This window comes from Lepidochelys kempii, chromosome 2 (genome assembly GCF_965140265.1).
Source record: "Lepidochelys kempii isolate rLepKem1 chromosome 2, rLepKem1.hap2, whole genome shotgun sequence".
Taxonomy (NCBI): Eukaryota; Metazoa; Chordata; order Testudines; family Cheloniidae; genus Lepidochelys; species Lepidochelys kempii.
The window spans coordinates 236,741,951-236,764,438 of record NC_133257.1 but is presented as its reverse complement, the minus strand read 5'-3'; the positions used below and the strand labels follow the sequence as shown (position 1 = coordinate 236,764,438).

The window sequence follows — 22,488 nt, the reverse complement described above, 5'->3', positions numbered from 1 at the left end:
GTGAGAGAGGGAGGCAGGGGGGTCTGCTGCTGTCTGAATTTACAAGACACCATGCTGACAGGCTCTCAGCCTTCCCAAAAACCCACATACACTCATCACCACCCCTGTTTGAAAAGCAGGTTGCAGTCACTTGCATGCTGGGATAGCTGCCCATAATGCACTGCTCCCAATGCTGCTGCAAGTGTGGCTATGCCAGTGTGCTTGAAGCTGTCAGCATGGACAGACTGCAGCGCTTTCACTACTGCACTCTCTGAAGGCGGGTTTAACTCAAAGTGCTCTACATCTGCAAGTGTAGCCATGCCCTTAAGCCCTCTACATTTGCTCTAGTCACAGACTGGATTTAAATCAGCAAGCAAGAAAGCTTGATTTTAATCTTGTTTTACATTTACACTTCAGTTATTTTCCTGAAGAAAGATTGATTTCATTCATATAATCTGGTACTACTTGCTAACCACGATACAGTATACTTAATATAATTGCTTAAATGGGTATAACATACTCAGATTCTTGATTTTAACTTTTGGTTAGAAAGGGGCCCATGGTACATTCTAGAGGTGACTAATTTTTGAACTCATGACTTGTCAAGGTGCATTTGAGTGGAAATTGGGATTCAAATGCACAAACAGTAATTGTTTCTCACTGTTAAACTACCTTTTAAATGTGCAGCATAAAGACAAATCAAAACATTTTGCATTTAAAACTGATTTATTAAACAGGAATATCTGTGGTTAGTGAATTAAACTGAGTACTTCTGGTTGGTCATGTCCTATGCGAACATCCAAATGCTGCAAGTTTAAATTTGACAGATGTATTCTCATTACACAATACTCTACCTCTAAAATCTTAGTTTCTAATGTTAAATTATTAATTAAACTGGAAATCTTTTAGCAGGGCCAGATTTAAACTAATAAGCAATGCAGGCTCTCTCTTGACTTTACCTATGTTTTTTGTACCCCATAAACATAGTTCCTGGTACTGACCAGTAGCTGAGTTCTTGGAATCTGACCCTCTTGGATCCAGTGCATTAACTATTACAGAGGTATTGCTGCATCTATCTAATCCAGTAACTTGCCTCTCCTCTCTTCCTCTTAAGTACAGTGCCAGCAAGCTATTTTTCACCCCAGGAGCCAGCAAAGTTTGAATACATGTGCAACACTATCTTTTGATTACATCCTGTAGTTCAGTGTTCTCAACCTTTCTAGACTATTTTATCCCTTTCATGAGTCTGATCTGTTTTGCATAGCAAGTTTCACCTCATTTAAATGACTTACTTATAAAGTCCCAGCCCACTATTACTGAAATAGTTTACTTTCTCATTTTGTTTGTACTGACTTTAATAGTGCTTTAGGTAGCCTCTTATAAAACTAGGCAAATATCTAGATGAGTTTAATGCATCCCTGGAAGACCTCTGTGTACCCCCAGGGGTAGTCCTGGTTGGTTGAGAACCACTCCTAGAGTTACATGCTTTAAAAAAAAATACAGCCCTACCATCTGTGGCTAATTCATGCAATGAATTCTAGATTGCCTCTAGCTGCTACACTAATTTGAAGAATTAAATATATTTATACTTCATACTAGTCTTACCTGAAGTACATATTGCCGAGCACGTTCAACATCACCTGGCAAACTGAATCTCCTCATGATCATAGCATTCATTTCTGGAAACTAAGCATGAAGGAGAAAATTTAACTATTGACTTATGCAATGTTTTCTCTGCATAGCTGTCTGTTACATTGTCAAAAGGCAGATAAAAATGTACTAGATCCCTGGACCTAGTCTATTAATACAACCTCAAACAATCTAATAGAGGCTTCTACTCTACTCAGGTGTCTTGAGGGTCAGACTGACTGACTTTGGGCCTCTTATCTCATTTGTACAAGGATAACTTACCTGCTTTGAAAAAAATGCTTTAGAGCTCCTCTGATGAAAGGTAATAATACAAGGCATGGGGTAGAAGCTTCACTTTCACACAGCCTCCAGTAACTAGGTTATTTCTTCCCCCCCTCCCCCTGCACATATTACTTGCTGCATCTCAGGTTTAAGTTTGTGTTGGTTTTAAATATAGATGCAGTAGGGATCAATGTAGTACAGAACCTGTTCTTTTAAAATAGTTAAGGAGCAGAAACCAACCCTCTGGATATCTGGGGGGGAGTCATGGTAAATCTTGGATGTAGTGTAAATTAGATGTGCCCCATTTCTTGGGGAGAGGCAAGATAAGACACAGCCATTCAAACATAACTGAACCTGGCCCATTTGATGTGCATCAGACTTCCTAATGTGCTAAATATTTAATTAGAATTGGACCCAAATTAGATCCCCACCCTTACTGAATATGGTAGATTTGAATTAAATGGGCAAAGTAAGGGCTGTTTTCCTCCTCTACTTGTAATCATCCCTGCAGGTAATATCTAGCTCAAAATTCAATACCAAACCAAACCACTGTCTATGGCAACAAAACAGCTACAGTGGGGGTGGGCAGGGGAGGGGCTATACAATTGCACTACAGAAATTTTGGGCTCAGGCAGGCTGATCCAGGCCAGCTGTGGGTGTTTAAGTACAGTGATGAGAGGGTATACATGTTCAGAAATGCATACTAAACTCTTCCTGTTTACATTCAAGGATGACAGCATAGGTATCTAAATACTTAATGTAGCTAATAACTCTGGCTTTTCATATCAAATCTGAACATTTAAAAAGTAGGATACTGGTGTTTTCAGCCTCAAAAGTGTGGTTAATGAGTAAAAGTCTTACTCTACAACTCTGCCAGTCTAAAGTGCATTGTCTGGGTAAATCACTGTCAAATCCCAACAGCTGCTAGCCCTTACTTCCTCCAGATGTTGTATTTTAGAACACATTATTTCACAGCATGCAGGAACTTCAGCATCACTGTGCTGCTTTATAAAAATAGTTATTTTTTCCTCATCAGGGGACAGCTATGATTAAGCTAAATTTTAACTTGTGCTATACATTTGTAAAGGATTTTCAGCACCAATCTGTAACTTGAGAAATTTTGTATTGGGGACCTACATCTCTCCCTAATGACAATGTTCCTCTTACTGCTTTCAAGCAATTTCCTTAGGCAGAACCTACAACGGTTAGTGCTCACTGGGTTTTCTATCAATTCCAACTTTCTTACTGTATTATGGCAATTTTAATTACAATTTGCATATTATTCCTCTCTGGTAGTTTTGCAAGACTGTCAAAGCATTAATAACCTAACTTGCAAAAATATAGAAAAACCAGACAGACCTTTCACAGAGTTATTTTTAACCTTAAAATCTGCATATAACAGCTAATGTATAAACCTTTGAAAAGAGTGCTTATTAATTCTAAAGTCACCTCTTAAAAGAATAGGATTGCAAATGTATGAGAATTTAATGTTTAACTATTCTGTGCAAAAATGAGAAATTCCCACTTCTTGGTAAATTCTCTTAAGGGAACCAAGATGTAGCCTGCAGCTTTCATTTCAATTGTTAAAAAAAACTTGAATACAGTCACATTATGCAGAGCTGGGGCTGATGTTACATTTATACATATAAATTTTAAGAAATCTCACACTTCTAAGTCAACTTTAAATGCATAAAAGCGTTGATCATTTATTTTATAACACTTTTCTGTGAAAGTGGAAGCCAAAGGCATTTCCAAAGCTATAATGACTTGTTTGTAAAAGCATCTTCAACATATGTAACATAACAGGTTAACTGCTGGCCAAAATGGTAGGAGGAAGAGAAGCAGATGTATATCTTTTGCCAAAGAAAAATTAACCTTCAGGGAAAACCCTTTACAGGTTTTAGACTGAGTTTTTCTTCTTCAAAGGGCTTGTTTTACATAGCCCTGCAGTTCAGATTAGAGGAGTGTGAATTGCACTGCACAGACACAAACTAAAAGATCCTAGTTCACATTAATATAATCCTGCTGCAGAGTCCCCACAGGAGAGTTACAGTGTGGCACTTTGTTGCTAATTCCTATCCCAAGTGTGGGGGATGTGTTGACAGCCTCCATGCAAATGGATGTATAACATTTATTGCTCCTAGTACAAATAAAAGGAGTACTTGTGGCACCTTAGAGACTAACCAATTTATTTGAGCATGAGCTTTCGTGAGCTACAGCTCACTTCATCGGATGCATACCGTGGAAACTGTAGAAGACCTGCTGGTACAAATAAGCGTCTGATTACATAAGTTTTAAAAACTGGATCTGGGAATGCAAACAAACATTACTTAAGCCTGTAGTGTGGCTCAGTACAAGTTGCTTGTAAACAGCAGGAAATTGTCAATGAGGAAGCCTTCCGCTGGACATAAAAGGCCTTCCAAAATGTTCTGTGGAAAGACAGCCAGATGAAGCGTTGAAAATTGCCTTCTGTCATCAAGATATAAAGAGTGAGTGTGAAAGGGGGAACACTAATAAGTAGCCTGTAACCAAAACACTGGACTTGTGATCAATGAATATTCTAAAATGTCAGTTTTTTTAACCTTTATTTTAATATTAGAAACTCAAGTTTTGTCTACTCTAGAACAATTCATAAAATGCAAACAGAGTCGAACCAAAAGCTGATTAACTGAGAACAGACAGCACAATTTTAAGATGGAAGTATGGCTAAGAGAATGGATCCTGTACAGCTAATTTTATCTCCTCCAGTTTCTTCCATTACTCTACTGTGGCCAGAACGAAGAATTACAAAGCTGCTAGTGGCACTTACCCCCAGATGATTTGAGAATAGAAGCCGCCTTAAACGACTAAACACAAGTAGTACTGGGAGACTACTGGGTCTTGGCCATACAGAGGCTGAAAACTAGATTTTCATGCCATCTGCCACAATAATCTTTACTCCTTTAGGATCTTACTAATTTTTTTTTTTTTAAACAAGAAAGGTGCCACTAACATTGTGTACCTTGTGACCAGCAGAACCACACAACCTTAGTGTGTAAACTTTCTCCCCTTTGCCTGATGTCACCTCTCCATGCCCTTTCTATCTTAGATCCTAAGCTTCTCGGGTCAGGTACGATGTCTTTAACCACTCTGTAGAGCAGGGGTTCTCAACAAATTTGATGGTAGCCGCAGAGTGTGGCCACCAACTCTTGCTGGTGGCCGCTCTGACAAACCGGTCTGTCTGACTCCCATGGCTCTTCCCTGAGAGCCTGCCCCAGGGAAGGCGGGTCAGGAATTCACCAGCCACCTGTGGAGTCCCAGGCTCCCCATGCCCCAGCTGGCAGGAGCAGGGGAGCTGCCCAAGGGAGTGCCCTGGTAACTGAACACTGCAGCTGCCTCCACTGCCAAGAGCCACATCCAGTACCGCACACACCAGCCCCACATGGCTCCTGAGGCGCTTCCCAGAACAAGGAGGCTGAATGGTGCAGGGCACTGATCCCTGTTGGCAGTGTCAGCGCAAACATCAAGGTGGCAGATTTTGCTGCCCTTGGTAACAGCTAGTCAAGAGCAACAGCTGGGTGCTGCAGGCAGGGGGTGCTGCAGGCAGGGGCTGCTGCTTTGCTTCCCCTCCCCCAAATCTCCACCCACCCATGCTTTGAAGGCTGTCATGGCTGCAAACCAATCTACTGGTGGCTGCTTTTGAGAAACACTGCATGCCATGTGCACCTATGATGTAATATACAAATGTAAATAAATAAAATACTAAGTTAATAAAACAGGTTCTGGGTCAGACTCATCAGCACTCTACAGATCAATCAACTACACAGATCCTTGTAACAGTGCTGTGCACTGCGTCTGCCTGTGCTGTGGCAGTCTGCAAGTATCTTCCCTTTTCTGTCCACTTGCTGTTCATTTCTACGCTGCATCCTCTTTCTGTACTTTGCCACTGTCGCTGTTCCTTTTTTCTGGTGTATGTGCCTCTCTTCCCTTTTTCTCTAGAAAATCATCACTAAGTAAAGAGAGATCTTACAGGGTGGGTACGAGTTCTCGTGACTCCTTGAGGATTTCACATTGAAACAAGTGGAACATGGAGGGTTTTGTTCTCAGGGGCCACTAGACTTCGCTCCCTTTCTATGTGGCCTGTACCATCCCTGCCTTCCTGTCTCTTCTAAAAGGCGGCTCTCTTGCCATACCGTCCTTCCCCTTTGTGCAAGTGTGGACCCATATTAGTCTCTGACTCTATTTTTGTTCTGGAAGATGTAAGGAAGGAAAAAAACCACACTTATCTAAGCTTGTTCTAACTCATTTCTCTTCAAGCCCTCAGTAATAATGGTCCACTCTCCAATGGAGAAATGCTGAATGCAGCTCCCGCTGGAGCCAGTCAATGCCAGTACTTGTTTCATTAGGTAAGAGGAGAAGAGATCCTTCCAGCTATGTCCTAAGCATATTTTAAATTGATAGTATCCCTTTAACCCAGCAGGTTTTATTATTTTTGGAGAATGTTCTTTAAACCTACCTGTTGGCAAGCAAATAAAACAGGGCCTGTGGCTAATCCAAGTTTGAGATCTGCTGCTGCTGGTTTCCCCAGTTGGTCAGCACATGATGTAAAATCAAGCACATCATCTATTAGCTGGAAGAAGACAAACACAAAAAATTTTTAGCACATTAAAAACAACCAACATTATACAACACATTTTAATTGCTGTGTCTAGTTAAAAAGATTTATGTAGCGAATTACAGCAATCCAGTTTGCTTTCCAATGTAGTTTTGAGAAGTGTGCATTCTAGACTTCCCACTAATTCTGTAAAAGCAACAGAATACACTACCTGAAAAGCTATGCCAACATTTTTTCCATACTGGTATGCAATCTCATGAACTTTTGGATCAGGGCAGCCTAGTATGGAAACCTGAAAGGAAAAAGAAAAGGGACAGCTCTAATTATTCATCTGCAACTTGTTTGTTTTTAGGTGCAACATAATAAGCACAGTGAACATCTGGGAGAGGGGAAGAAGCCACATCTAGAGCATTCTTCCCCATCCCCAATTCCCTGTTTATGCGCACACACAAATATCTAGGCCCATTAGAAAACACAAAACCCAACTGCAGTATTAAATTCTGGATAGAGATTAACTTTATTATGGTTACAGAGTATACTGTAAGGAGAGGGAATGCAGCAGGAGGAGATGTTACACATGTAGGTTAATTGTCTAATGCAGTTCAGCAACACAGGGCCTGAACATAATTGTTAGGAAGATAGGGCTTAAGTAGGTAGATGGATCTTACAAGCCTCCCAGTAACAGAGACTATGGAGTTGGAAGAGTGGTGCCTAAACTAGGACAGGTGAGAGAGGGAAGATTATTTTCATGGGAGATGTTAACTGTCCAGAAATGAACTATCAATAGAGATGTGCTGATAAACTTGAAATTTCCACTGAATTATTGGGGGGGGGGGGGGGGGAGGGGAGGAGGAGTTAGTGGCAAAGGGGGCTGGGATGGGAAAGGCACGTAATACTAGACCAAATCATCACTGGTTTTGAACAAATCATCAGGAACCTTGAGGTTCAAGAACTGATTGAACTGCAGCCATACTATGGTAATGTGGCTCTTTGTCCATGAGTAGCAGGCAGAAAAAAAAAAATCCCCTATGTAATCCTTGGGGAAAATACATTAGCATTTTACTTAAGTGCACACAAACGGATGAACTACTCTGAAATGTTCTCCAGCGAACACTTTAACCTCCCTGGTCACTCAATTTCAGACCTAAGAGTCGCAATTCTCCAACAAAAAAACTTCAAAAACAGACTCCAACGAGAAACTACAGAATTGGAATTAATTTGCAAACTGGACACCATTAACTTAGACTTGAACAGAGACTGGGAGTGGATGGGTCATTACACACAGTAAAAACTATTTCCCCATGCTAAATTTTTTCCCCCTACTGTTACTCTCACCTTCTTGTCAACTGTTTGAAATGGGCCATCCTGACTATCACCACAAAAGTTTTTTTTTCCCTCCTGCTGATAACAGCCCACCTTAATTGATCAGTCTCGTTACAGTTAGTATGGCAACACCCATTTTTTAATGTTCTCTTTGTGTATATATATATATATATATATATCTTCCTACTGTATTTTCTACTGCGTGCATCCGATGAAGTGGGTTTTAGCCCACGAAAGCTTATGCTCAAATAAATTTGTTAGTCTCTAAAGTGCCACAAGTCCTCCTAGTTATACTAGTGTAACTCTCCATGGAATAACCATAGCAGCATAACTATACTAGTATAACTTGAAAAACTCTCCTATGCAGGCAAGCCCTATGTCACCAGAGTCACAACAGATCTGTTGCAAAGTCAATCTTATAGGAATTCCGATAGCTTCCCCACTAAACCTGGATTCAAAATCCTTACTCCTAAATTCAGTCTTCCAAGATAAAGAAGATAAGGAACCCTTCGTAATAGTTCTTACACTACAATGAGACAACTCAGTTTACTTAAAACTGTATTTCAGAAACATTGTATTTTTTTTAGAACTAGGAACAATTTCCCAGATGTTATAAGCAAGGCTAAGATGCCATCTTGCCACTCTGATTTCAAACAGTGTTCATGAACTAGCCCCTCAGAGCTGATGGCTATATATATAATCCCTTGTTATTTACTACTCATAAATTAATACTTCAAATTCCAGTTACTTTGTTGTATGGGAATCTCTTCCACAGAAAGTAGATCATCAAACGGAAATGACTTTAGTGAATTTTTTGGGAAATGAATGAGGGGATTTATCAGACATTCTGTAATAGAGTCTGATGCACCTGATACAGTAGTTCTATTCGCTCAAACCTGTTACTAGACTTTACAGTTTATTTTAATGTGCGTGCATAGCTTGAGGTGGTTCTGTATCATCAGTGACATTATATTCATTAATATGTCAAGAGGAGCGAACACAGTTTAGGCTCCAATTCTGCACTGAGTTATGTGCAGTGGACCCCCATGAGACACACCCAGTGGAAGTTTAAACTTAATTAAATTTGGAATCATTGGCTAGATAGAGACGTACAGATTCTTCCTTTCATTGTACTCCCTATGGCAAATCCTTATGGCCACACAGAGCTCTGTTGAGGTCAGTGGGGCTCTTTGTGGGTGCAGGGATATGCATGCACAGATCAGCTTGTAGGACAAGAGCCAAAGTCTGTAAAAACTGGAGTCCTGCTGATGAAGCAGGAATCTCTGATGCAATTTTTATACTTACTTCAATGAAGAAATATTTTTAAAAAAATCCCTATTTTGAAAGTATCTTATACAGAATGCAAATCTTTACCTGGCTTTGAAATCTAATTATAGCAGGAAAAATAGGCAAGAGAGGGAGAAGCTGCTAAGCTTATTTGGTATCTCAGGTTTCTCATGACAGCTGGGAATTCCATTTGTGCTTCATTGCTGTGAATTCCTGAACGCCTCCACTCCCATACTGTCTTTGAAAAATGCCTTTCAGTAACTCAGGCTACAGTGACTCTCAGGGCCATCTGCCACTATTTACTGAGGCCGGCATGTACTACTCCGGCCGTAGCGTAAGCACACATCTACCATGTAGTTAATACACACTGGAGATTGTGACAGCTTTAGGCCCTTGATAGACTGTTTATTTAGTTACCTCAGTGGCATTTTGGTTCTAATGTAACATTGCTTTGGAGATGCAGACAAACTACAGTTCAGTTACAGGAAAAGACCATCCGTACGTATCCTGTTGAGGCACTATCCCAGGAACACACCAATCGTCCTTCCTCTAGATCAGGGGTCGGCAACCTTTCAGAAGTGGTGTGTCGAGTCTTCATTTATTCACTTTAATTTAAGGTTTCGTGTGCCAGTAATTAACATTTTTTAGAAGGTCTCTCTCTAGAAGTCTATATATTATATAACTAAACTATTGTCGTATGTAAAGTAAACAAGGTTTTCAAAATGTTTAAGAAGCTTCATTTAAAATTAAATTAAAATGCTGATCTTACGCCACCGGCCCGCTTAGGCCGGCAGCAGGCTGAGCAGGGCCTGTGGCCGGGACCCTGGCTGGCAAGGGGCCGGCAGCCAGGACCCCAGACCAGCAATGGGCTGAAAGGCTCAGCCTGCTGCCAATCTGGGGTTCTGTCTGCCAGCTCCTGCCAGCCAGGGTCCCGGCTGCCGGCCCCATTCAGCCCACTGCCGGTCTGGGATCCCGGCCCTGCCCACATAGAGTGGGTACCTACCTTCTCCCTGGTTCTAGCCCATTCTCTTCCTCTCTGCACTGAGCTGAGGGTGGGAGTGCACTGAGCACAGGGCTGGGGGTTGGGGTGCAGGGTCTGGCGAGGAGGTAGAATGAGGGAGGGGCTCAGGGTTGGGTGTGGAGTGCTTACCTGGGCAGCTCCCATTTGGTGCGGGGGGGGGGGGGAAAGGGGGGTGAGAGAGAGAGAGAGAGTGTGTGAGTGAGTGTATGTGTGTATATATATATATATATATATATATATATATATATATATATATATATATATATATATATGGTGGGGTGCAGAAGCTCCCGTTTGGTGCTCAGGGTGGGGGGTGCAAGAGTCAGGGCATGGGGGGGGTTCACGAGTCAGGGCAGGGGGCGTGTGAGGAGGGTGCAGGAGTCAGGGCATGGGGGGGCTGGGTATGTGTGGGAGTGCTGGAGTCAGGGCTGGCGGTGTGTGTGGGGGGTGCCGGGGTTAGGGCAGAGGGCTGGGGGGGTGTGGTGCTCCCAGCCCCCTGCCCAGAGCAGCTCACAGCAGGGGGCTGGAGGGGATATGCCCTGATTCCACCCCCCTTTCCCAAGGCCCCGTCCCCACCTCTTCTCCACCTCCTCCCCGGTGCAGCGAGTGCACTGTGGCTCTGCTTCTCCCCCTCCCTCTCGAAGGCCATCAGCTGATCGGCGGCAGGGAGGGGGAGGAGGAGGGGCAGGAACCCAGCACGCTGGGGGAAGAAGTGGTGACCAAGTTTCTTCACCCTGCCCCCGTGTGTGAGGCGGCTGAGAATAGCGGGCCCAAGGCGGACAGGATTTTTAATGGCACGCTGCTGCCTGCCAGGGTTCTGGCCTGGGTTTGGCAGCAAGCTGAGCGGGGCCAGTGGCTGGGACTCAGCAGGCAGCAGCATGCCATTAAAAATCGGCTCGTGTGCCGTCTTTGGCATGTGTGCCATAGGTTGCTGACTCCTGCTCTAGATTCATTCTAACTAAAATCCCATTAGAATTAGTTTTTGCCATTTTTTTCAGCCAATATTTTACCTGATTTATATGAAACTGGAAACAATGAGTGTCTTTTCCTTCCCTTAACACAAGAACTGAATTGGCTCATGCTAGCAGGACTTATCCTAACTGATATTCTTAATCACCAATAATATAGCCTTAGTTTGGCCTTGAGAATGAAGTCATCTTCACTTAAACACTTGGACACTTAAAAGAACCCACTTCCAAGCTACAGATAATGATTCTGCTGACCATTCTTCTGGCTACGAAGAGCTGAACTCCTTCTGAACCCATCAGCTCTCCTTAAATAGCCCAAACTGTCCCATGAAAGTGTGCTCTAGGCACTTTCTGCCACTCATTCTATCAGTACCATTCTTCCCATCCTTGCTGACCTATGAAGAAAGAAACTGCAGGAAAGACTAAAAAATGTCATTGTCAGTGTGCAGAGCTATAGTTTTGCCCCCAAGGATAATCCTCTCCCCATACTTTTATTTATAAACATGATTTTGCTGCATCCGAAATGCTAAATTTCCAGTGGTGGAAGCCATAATTATGCACAGTAAAAATACAGGAAGGCAACAGTAAAACAAGCTCCCTTTCCTGTCAACTGTATCTCAGCTACACTTTAGATGGATGCCCCTGAATCCCTGGCTTTTGTGCAAACTCTCAGAGAGGCCAATAAGCAAACTGAAATGGTGGAATTTGTAACGAGCATCTATCTAATGGGAATGAAAGACCCTGTGAATTCTTTTTTTAGGTTGTCAAAATTGCTATCCAACAGCAACAGCTTTCAGTTACACTGAATATGTGATGAGTCAGAAGCTTGATGTGACTGTCTTTACTCAGGCAAAATTCTCACTGCCGATTTGAGCCTTAGAGAGGAAAGCTCTATCACACATTACTATTCATATGAACCATCCATGTCCTGATCTGTTTCTATAAAAAGAGTTGCCTAAGAAATACATCTGAATCCTTTTTGGCAGATAAAATTCTCTACTTCCAAAATATAAGATCCCACTGAAATTTAGATCCTTGGATACTATTGCATGAAGTTAGTAAAGCAGTTGATAGCATGACCATTTTGAAGGTAGGTGTGGATCTGGTATCAATGATTGGTGGTAGCCTTTTTTCAGGGACCCCAACTTTGTTGCAAGATTAGGTCTAAGTGAAAAATTAAGAGAAATAATGCTTTATCTTTGTTTTGTTGCCAGTGGATATTCCCAATCTGCTTCAGAAACACAAAAGAAACTATCATGAATTTAAGAAGCTTTGGAAATAGATTACTCTTAATTAGAAATGAAACCATTTCAAGATTTAGGTATTCCCAATGTTGTATGCAAATACGACTGGAGTGTTTTCTGTTTTCCTTGAACTGGTCAGATTTCCAGATTCCTCCGACAGATTTTTATGGAAAGTATACTGTACTGAGAGTGTTCCAATAAGGTATTACAATATTGGAAATAATGTCCTGTTTTATATAATCCACTTTATTTAGGCAATTTTCAACTGCTCTCTATTGCAGGAATGTACCACTGATTTCAGAATAAAACACTTAACAATACAAATTTGTTAGACTAATTGTTTTTGAACTGCCTCTTATTGCTAAGGTTGTGTTCCAACTACACTTCCCTTTCTGACAACATTATGGCTCTCTTTGGGAAGGGGATGGGGTGGTGGGGGAAGAAGAGAGAAAAGCATTTTTGTCACTTCCTGCATTTTCTAAATTGGTAATAAACATGGTTTTTTGAATAAGAGTTTCTTGTCTGTACAAGTCAATATTCATTTGTTGTGTAACGAAAGTAATAGAATTTGGTGGTAAATGTGGAGAGCAGGGTATAGCAGGGTCTGACTGACTGTCAGTTTGTTTGGGACTCAGTCCTTTAATTTATGCTTCTGTCATTTTACAATAATGGAACTAGACATGATTGTTTTAGTCACCCCTAACTCACGCAACTAAAAACACATTCAATTCATAAGACTTAATGAGGACCAGAAGAGAATGTATTTCCTATTTAGCGCAATGTTAAATAGGAAGAACACAAACTGTTTAAATTTTTTGCACTGTTCATGTAGGTCTCTGCATTACAGTTTACTATGCTACACTACAGCAGACAACAGACATGAAAGGAAACTTATATTCAACAAATTATAAGATGACCAGTTCTCGGACATGGATTTTAAAAATAGGCTCAAACTTCTAACATTTTAGAAATCAGCTCAGGAGTCTATAGTGGATCTTACTGTGAACTGAGTGAGGAAAGAGTAAAAAAGTCTGTCTCTGCATGTAAAACAGAAAGGAAAGAATGAAAACCAATAATGGAGGCTGCACAGCTGAATTGGGATAAAAATCTTAACCAAAGATCCATTAGGACTGTGGCAAAATACTAGTTGAAGAATCTAGTTTGGAGCATTTCCAAAGAAAACAACATGTAACTGGGAATTTAGCTGTGAAGCTTACAGTAAGGTATGTTAACTTGAGGAGAGACAGAACGTACATACTGCTTTACAACTGTTTGCGATAAGACTTGCAGTCTTCTTAAAGGTCTTCTCGAGGTAGTGAGTAAATCTCTCATTTTCATTTTCTTTGGAGCCCAACTGAAGGAATTCACCTATCAAGATGCAGGGACAAAGTCTTTATTTTTTAGGTTTATTGTTTAGACAAAGAAGTATAAAGATACAAATAGAAAAAAACCTTACCACGCACCAAATCTTCAATCACCTGACTTAATACCGATATAATAGTAGCGTTTCCAATTCTTGCTAAAGCAACAGAAGCTGCTGAAAGGATAAAATCCCCAGCTAAAACAGCCTGAAAAAAAAAAACCAAGAGAAGATTTTTGGTTTTGGTTTTGTTTTTTTTAAAAGGTCTCTTCACATAAAAAATACTAGGGACAATCTGACTCCCTGTACATTATCCAGGTCTAGTCATATTACATCATTTTCCGCACAAAGTGTACATGTCTGACTGAAAGCTGGAAAAAGGAAAAAAATAGTTACAGTATTTAAATTTGAACCATTTTGGAGTTCCCATTTTACAGTGATCTCTTTTTTGCTATATATAGGGTTTTTCCTACTTGCATTATCTGAGTGTGTTTTACCTGCAAGGTAAAGAAATAAGTTTTATTCACTATATACTGTATCGTATGGTTACTGTGCTACTGTTATTGTGTAATGTCAATTAGTTCTAAAGTGTCTTAAAAAACTTGGGAGTGTCACTGATCTCCGTCATCCCCCAGGACTTCCTGAATAATTTTTTTTCAAATGCTTTATGAAGCAGCTTAGTCATCTTACATATTTCACAAGAGAATGATAACAGCAAAACCTTTACTACCTTAAGCCATATATTTAACATTTTAAAGCCTGAAAATTCTAATGCTAGCATAAAAGCTCTTTTGGCTTGTTATTTCAACAGGGGAAATCAATACATGAGGTGCTTAAAAGGAGGCATATTTTCAAAGCATTTCAACATGATTTTAGCTACTGTATGCAACTGTCATTAAAGTCAATAGGAATCACACAGTAAAAACATCTTCCCACTGTACTTTGAAAACGTAGGGTTAGAAAGTTTATCCATTTTACCCCCTGTATGTAGGGATTCATACCATATTCACAATTATGTGATCAGCTCAGATTGTACCCCTTTTTCTAAACAGCCCCAGCATCTACCATAGCCACACTCTACTGCCAAGGAGAGAGAGACTAAATATTAGCAACATGACAAATACAAATCTCCACTTTACCAGTGCTGTATACAATAACAGAGACTCACCTTTCTCTCCCCCCAGATTTGATTAACAGTCATTTTTCCTCTCCGAGAATTTGCATCATCAATGACATCATCATGAACTAGACTAGCAGTATGGATCATCTCTGCAATTATGGCCACAGAGCGTTGGCTTGCTTGCACCTCCCTAAAATTATAAAAACCCCACACACCTTTAAGTGTCAAGCAAGCATACTATGTGCACTGCAATATGCTCATGAAAAATCTCTATGGAAACTAAGAGAAACTATTATTTTTCAACAGTAGTGGTTCTCAAAACATTTTCATGTTCTGAACCTAACACTGACTGCCAACCTTCTCAACTCTGTATAAGCAGACAAGAGAAAAGTCAGATCATTTTAATAGAATGGGTGCAATTGGTTGGTTACATCTCCCCATTTTGTAGCAGTCTGTATATAGTCTTGTTTCTGCAACACTGCAGTTAATGGGAGTTATGCCATTAACTTCAATGAGAGCTGAATCAGGCTCTATACATCTCTGTATATAGGGCTTCAACATCTTATCGCATTGCTTGCAACCCTCACTGCTCCAATATCTGCAAGTCAGGATACAGTTTGGTTCTGTCTTCCTGTGTTTGTGCTACCGCCCTTCCCAATTTTGATGTTTCCCGCAAATTTGATTGTGGCTGAATTTACACCAAAGAAACACTTGGACAATGATACTTGAAGGAGCCACAGAATGCAGATAATTGTGAGTTCTGCTAGTCAAAAACATCTGAAAACTTTTAGTGTTCCTTGGGCTGGGCTACATTTAGGAAGAGTCATCACTATTTTAAAGTTGATATCCTTCCCTACTGTAACAGTAGCAGATGATTTCAAGATCATGTGAAAGTGTCCTGTAGACCATAGTTTGAAAAAACACTGCTCTAAGAAAATTACATTAAACGGTCCTGGTTTTCTTCTGTTTATGCTATTTAAAGAACAATTCCACCACCACCCTACTCAGGAGGTCTGGTAAATTTAGTAAATTTAAATGGCAGGTTCAAGAAAAATAAAAAGGCTGCAAACATGATATATAGCTGAGTGTAGGTCTGGAACTGAAATTTAAGTAAATTTTGCTGATAATCCATGAGCCAGAATAGATACAAGCTTACTCTTCCATAGCAGTGCAGGGCCACCACAGCTAAGTAGAAAAAAACCTAAGACTCTGAATGAACAGAAGGAACAGATTTGTTCTACAATAAGTTGCATTTTTCAGTCCCTTTTTTGACCATATTTCATAAATTTCACTTTTCTCTTCCCATGCAGCACTAGCAAGGTTTGTGTAATACAATGGCATACTTTACATGCAAAACATTCAAGAATCAGTTGAGGTCAAAGTTTGCAGGAGGAAAAGACTTTTCAAAATTATTATTGGCAACTTTTAGACATTAACTTTCTTTCCCCATCCATACTTGTGGGTGAAACATACATACAGTAGAGCCTCACAGTTACGAACTGACCAATCAACCACACACCTCATCTGGAACCGGAAGTACACAATCAGGCATCAGCAGAGACAAAACAAAAACAAAAAAACCCCGCAACTACAGTACTATGTTAAAGGTTAACTACTAAAAAAAATAAAGGGAAAGCAGCATTTTTCTTCTGCATAGTAAAGTTTCAAAGCTGTGTTCAGTTGTAAACTTGACAGAATAACCATAACGTTTTGTTTAGAGTTATGAACAATCTCCATTCCCGAGGTGTTAATAACTCTAAGGTTCTACTGTAGGTCTAATTAAGAGCAAAATAACTGCATTAAAGGAATACTATTCACAGAATGTCCAGTTCAAGTGCAATCCTGATTTTTCCAAAGCATGGTCATGACCCCCAGGATTGTACTGTACTCTCTATTTTAGGTTCCGCCGCATTTCTCAAATGCGGCCACCATGGCTGCATGAGGCCACCACAGGCTTTTCTTGCGCCCACAGCCTCCTGGGTTGTGATTGGGGGAAGGGGGCAAAGTACCAGCACTTCCCTCTCCCTGTTGCTCCTGGATGCACTGCCTTGGTGTTGGTTGCTGGGACCACCAGCAAGGGTTGGGTCCTGCCCACCTCTGGAGATACCTGGGCCACAGTGCAGGAGGACCAGGCAGCCGGTGAGTTCCCCACCTTCCCAGGGGCAGTGGGGCTCAGGCTTTGGGCTTGAGCCCTGGGGTCGAAGGCTCTGACAGAGGGGCTTCAGATGCCATCCCCAGGCTCCAGCTGCGTGGCGGCAGGCCCCAGGTTCTGGATGCAGTGCTTCAGGCTCCACCCCCCGCTGCCTCCCCCGATCCACCATTCAAGGCTTAATTTGTCCCCAGGCTTGCCAGAGCTGAGTAAGTCTGCTGTGAAAAGTGATACTTGAATGTTTGTTAATATCACTTTTCACAACAGACTCACTAGTTAGCAATAAATAAATTACAATGATTTGGACATGTATATATGCATATTTATTTGTTTTTCCTAAAGCTAATTACGTATTTTAGGAAAAAGCATGAGAGCAGCCACCAAAAAATTTGTCCTGAGAACCCCTGGTCTAGAGTGCAGTAATGAGGCACCAGACTACATGATGCCCAAGGACATCTGGATCCAAAGAGAACACACTCTGGAACATAGCAACAAGGATACCAATCAACTTTGCAGAAGACAGTTTTAAAGGGATGCCTCAACAGCTGGACTGCAGACCCTTTAAAGTCTGCCTTATCTTCACTGTGCTCCACACATGGGAGGTCTGAATTGCAGACTCTCCAAAGCTGGTTGACAACTCACTAACATCTGGAGACATGACAAGCAAGCTTACAAATCTGTATTCTAGATTTGAAAAAGACACAGAACACAGCCTCCAAGGACTGCTGAACTGACTTTCTTGATTCCTTTAAGATTGTGGGTGTCTTCAGAGACTGAGATAATTGGGATTGTATTGCATCATTCATTATATCGGAATATGACCATGAAAACTTATCAGCCAAAGCCACACATTGATTGGCCAATTAAGTCTTTTGGATGATGTCACACCAGCGATTTAACTCCATGGTTCACAGCTGCTTATTTATTTTTTAAAGAGGTGAGGGGAAGTAATAAGAGAACATATATGGGGTTAGCTGGGGTATAGAGGTCACAATGAGGGAGCAGGAAAAGCAACATTTTCAAATCATTCCCTTCCTCAGAAGCGCTAACCTGCTTTTCCGGCAAAAGTCTGAAACCTTAAAAACGAGCCAATCATACAAATTTCCAGCAGAACCAGAATAAATTAAAGAGAAAACATAAAAGATCTTGTAATCACTTCAACTCATTATAAAAGGAATTTAAGTCTCGTTGCACATGGTTTAAATACATTTAAATTTAATAATCAGCAATGAAACTGGAAGGTGACATCTTGCCAGTCTGCTGACATAGGTGCCAAGATATTACCCTATTTTTATGCAGAGCACCTCATAGCTTTTAGTGGGGAATTTTGCATGCAAAACAATGGCAGGATATGGTCTGTAGTTTGTGAAAAAAAGGAATCATTGTTCAGTATAAGAATAAAAGCTGGACACTTTCATGGTTGTTTTAAGATAGCTCTAATATGCATTAGAAACTTTGTTAGTTCAACACTTTAGTATAAATATTTTTCCATAAAATTATTTTTAGTAAATCATACAACTTACCTTAAAACAACTGTAAAAGTTTCCAGCCTCTTTCATGCATTCAACTGCTCATTGGAATTCCCTGTGTCATAAACTATGTCAGCAGACTGGACTTCCTGCTGGAAAGTAGCAGCAAAATGGCAGCGCTCATTGACAAACCAGAACGATTCAACGGTATGAAGATAGCACAATAGTGACAGACATTTCAAAAGCAAGTTTTGAAAGTTCTGTTTTAAAAGTACAGTTCTTCTCTGAAAAGTGACTTTAAAAATGGCATTCTAGGGTTTATATTTACGATGTCTCTGATTTCCGTATAAAATGTGCCAATTTTACAAGGAACTTAAAAAAAATTAGTATTTCTGAAAACTCAATCTGGGCATCAAGCAAGGTGCTTTCAATCTCACACATCAGTAACAGTAATAAAGGTTCTGCAGGCCAAGTTATTCCCTCTGTGATGCTACTGGAAACCCTGATAGGAGCATAGTAAATTTTGTTGATGATGCTCAAGAAATAATAGGAACTTGGTCATTCTCTCTTAGCAGCTTTCCACTCTGCCATGCTAACAGAAGGAAAAAATTTTTTAGTGATTCAGGTCAGCAGATAATGCTGGATACACACAGACTGACTGAGGATGACGGTGCCATTTTTACAAAGTTCTCAGAGTAGAACCACACCACCATTTTATATATTATTTAGTAAATATGTGCAACCTTAACTGCCTTTTTGTGTATGTGCATTATGATAGCTTATAATTACACGAACACATTTTTTTTTTTTAGCAGGCCCTCTGCTTTGTTTTGTGCACATACTGGACAGACAATAAGACAGGTTTGTATAGTGAACTGGTGTGGGGACTGCAGTACCCTTGACCTTTTCTACTAGTATGGTGTGCAGTAGACAGAGGCCTGCTGCAAGAGGCAGAATGATGTGGGTAAGGCAATGTTTCTGTATGGAACTCATTATTTACAACTTCACAGAGCTTTGTAACACTCTGCCAGGTAGGTAAGTACTGCTATTCTGATTTTAAGGATGGGGAAAACAGCAATGGGTGGGCTGACACCCAGTCCTTATGCGCTGACCACACCTCTCAGGATAAGCTTTCACTCCCTGCTGGGAATCTGTTGCTGGGGAGGAAGTGTGTACTTTCAGGAGTGTAAACCAGAAGTTGCAAGGGTGCAGGAGGGAGTTGGGAAGGCATGGATTAGGGAGCTGTCAAGGCAGCTACCTGATGCAAACAGCTGAACAATAAGCAATGTACATGATGACTGTGAGGAAGTGAAGATGCTGTCAAGTGGTCTTATACTATAACAATGAATGGAGTGTAAGAACCCATATAGATTGGACAGTGACAGAGGCATCAGCTTTGTTTCTCTTGCCCTTTGAGGGGGTCTATCTCCCTACTTTGTTTCTAAGTCTCTTGTGCTCACCCCATTTTTTCCCCCTTTGATATTTCTGTATCTCCTCCTCTTTTATTTCAGTCGCGCTCTGAAGCATGGCTACAGCAGAGGACATGCATATTTCTAGTTACAAGCTATAGCTGGTGTGTCTGGGAAACCAGTAGAGTGCAGAAGCAGAGGTCCAATCAGACAAAGTGATAATTCTCTTTAGTGATAATTCTGTGAGATTCTCCTATTGTGCATAACTCCAGGAGGATGTGTGAAAACACAGGATTCACACAATCCCAATTTAAACCCCTTACCAGGACTCCAGCTCTCACACATAGAGATAAATTTCAACAGTTAAAACAACAGACAAAAAGCTATTGCACAAGGGACCTAAACACTAAGGTTTGTATTTACGGCACTACGATCTTTAAAAGACAGGAAAAATCATACCATCGCTGAACAATTTGCATACTTCATCCACTGATCCTGTAATGAGGACACAAGGGATCCAAAATATTAACTGAGTGTGTAATTTTCCTTGCAGTGGCTTGGATAATGTGAACTTGCTGAAGGAAAAAAAAGAGGCTAATTTACTGAGAATAGTTTGGGGGCCTGTTTTTTTAATTGTAAGAAATATGACCATGCCATCAATCATGCAAGCTGTTCTGTGTGGGTGGATCCCTGCTTCTGCATGGAGCTCCAGTAGGATTCTGCCTGGGCACTGGGGTCCATCCATGCAGAACACATACCAGAATTAGGGCCTAAGATTGTGTAAACTGATGTTCTGCTATTTTAATGGATACAGCGTGATCATTTTCCTTTCTACTGCTATTTACACAGCAAACAAGATTTTAACAGTGGAAAATATGTTGGATGCAGAAGGTTGTACAAGAGTTAGGACTGGCAGTTGGAGAAGAAGAAAATGAAATGCAGTGTCAGTAACACAACCCCTGGAGGCAGAGAGGAGGGCTCAGCTGATGAAAAGCAGAGCAAACTGTCTGAAGAACAGTGCCAGGGAAGGGAAAGATGAAGAACAAAAACCAGTAAAAGGGACCACTGAGAAAGTGGCAAAAAGAGATGAAAAAAATCCACCTGAAAGTGGGAAGTTACTTTTCTGTAAAAATTCTGCTTTTCTGAAGAGATCATCTGACAGGAGTCACAATCCTATATCTTTGTTTCTTTGCACGAGACTAGCTGAACTCTTAGCTCTCAAGAGTTTTTGATCTTTGAGAGGGCAGCAGTAGCATGGTGAAGTATAATCAAGGTACCCTATTAATATTTGTGGGCTCTCTCCCCCTGCCAGATATAATGCTGCCCTCCAACTGTTCCAGTCAATTTCTTTGATTGCACAGAGGGGTGAAGCTCCTAGAAAGAAAAGTAAAGTAAAAATGATCATTAAGATAAGACAAAAAATGCTTCAAAAGGAAAGATAAGAACCATGAGAAAAACATCTCAAATAGATAAACTCCAAACACGAAAGGGAAGTGGATGGGTGTATGAGACTCACCCATGACAACATTTTCAGAGAAGCAAAATTATAGATTAATAATGTTCCCTTCTCTATAGGTACTATCTGTGCAGGATTCTCACTCTTGGATAGTAAAAAGAAATAACTTGCCAAAAGGAAATGAAAGCACAGCTGTAAAGAGCCGCAACAACAAAGCTAATGACTATGTGAACAGGAAATACATGTTTGTGTATACTTATCATATAGTATACAGTGACTCAGAAACCTCTCCCAAGTTCAGCATCAGATTAGGTATATGGCCTGCTAGAAAGACTTCAACACTGGAGAAAAGATCCAGGCAAAACTTGCAACTCATAAGCCAATATCACAAAATAGAACAAACTTTAATTTTTGGTTTGATCTCCCCTAGCCTGGAAACATGTATCAACATGAAAAACAGTACACTGCAGACTTGCATAAACGTACATATATACATTGTGTAAAGTCATCTAGATTTACCTAGAGAGAAAGGGGGATGCAGCAAGGAAGAAGAGAAGAAAGTGAAATCCTGGTATTTCATTCCTTTTCCCCTTCCAAAGCATTTCATTTTTCTCGCTACCCAACATTTCATTTCCAAAACATAGACACAAGGGAGGCAGTTACTCAGCCTGTCGGGACACAAACAGCTAGAATAGGGTAGGTGACAGACGCCTGAAATATCAGAAATGGTTCAGGAAGCACTGACACTGACTGCATGAAAATCAACAAGCAAAAGGTGCCAGGGACACCAGTCTCCATGCCAGAGCTTTTGCAATGAGAGAACAGGCATCTGCCTCAGCACAAAAAGCACTCCAGTATGCCGAGAATCATACTCCTGCTGATATGGGGGAAGGAAATGCCCGAAAACTGGTACAGAGAGTTTAATGTAGGCATCCTGTCTCACCACAGAGGAGCCTGTCCATGTCTAAAGGAGAACACCCCCCCAATCCCTCCATGTTTCTTCAGGACATTGAAGAACGGATGGCAAAGCCCACACCAGATCATCTGAGTTCATCTTCAGATTTATCAACTCAGTTTTAAAAAAAAAAAAAAAAAAAAATCAGCACCCACTTTGATAAGAGATTTTTCAGTTGCTCTAGTCTGTGTCAGGAATAGAGCATTAAGAACATTGTATTGCCACCACCAACTGAAGCAAGGG

The 22,488-nt window shown here is 40.9% G+C and overlaps 1 protein-coding gene across 13 annotated transcripts in view; it reads right to left on the bottom strand.

The window, feature by feature from the left end:
• The window catches only part of PDSS1 (decaprenyl diphosphate synthase subunit 1), a 44,091-nt gene that overhangs the window by 1,968 nt on the left and 19,635 nt on the right, over nt 1–22,488 (bottom strand). For 5 of the 13 annotated variants that reach the window (XM_073334302.1, XM_073334311.1, XM_073334304.1 and 2 more), the window contains 6 exons: nt 14,856–14,997; nt 13,784–13,895; nt 13,586–13,695; nt 6,696–6,776; nt 6,386–6,499; nt 1,585–1,665 (listed from right to left, as the gene is read on the bottom strand). In XM_073334302.1, the coding sequence (XP_073190403.1) occupies nt 1,585–1,665; nt 6,386–6,499; nt 6,696–6,776; nt 13,586–13,695; nt 13,784–13,895; nt 14,856–14,997 (640 nt within the window). Of the gene's footprint in view, nt 1–1,584; nt 1,666–6,385; nt 6,500–6,695; nt 6,777–13,544; nt 13,696–13,783; nt 13,896–14,855; nt 14,998–18,479; nt 18,578–21,111; nt 21,209–22,488 lie in introns of those variants that run through there. The other 8 variants (XM_073334308.1, XM_073334309.1, XM_073334307.1 and 5 more) reach the window with 8 other exon arrangements.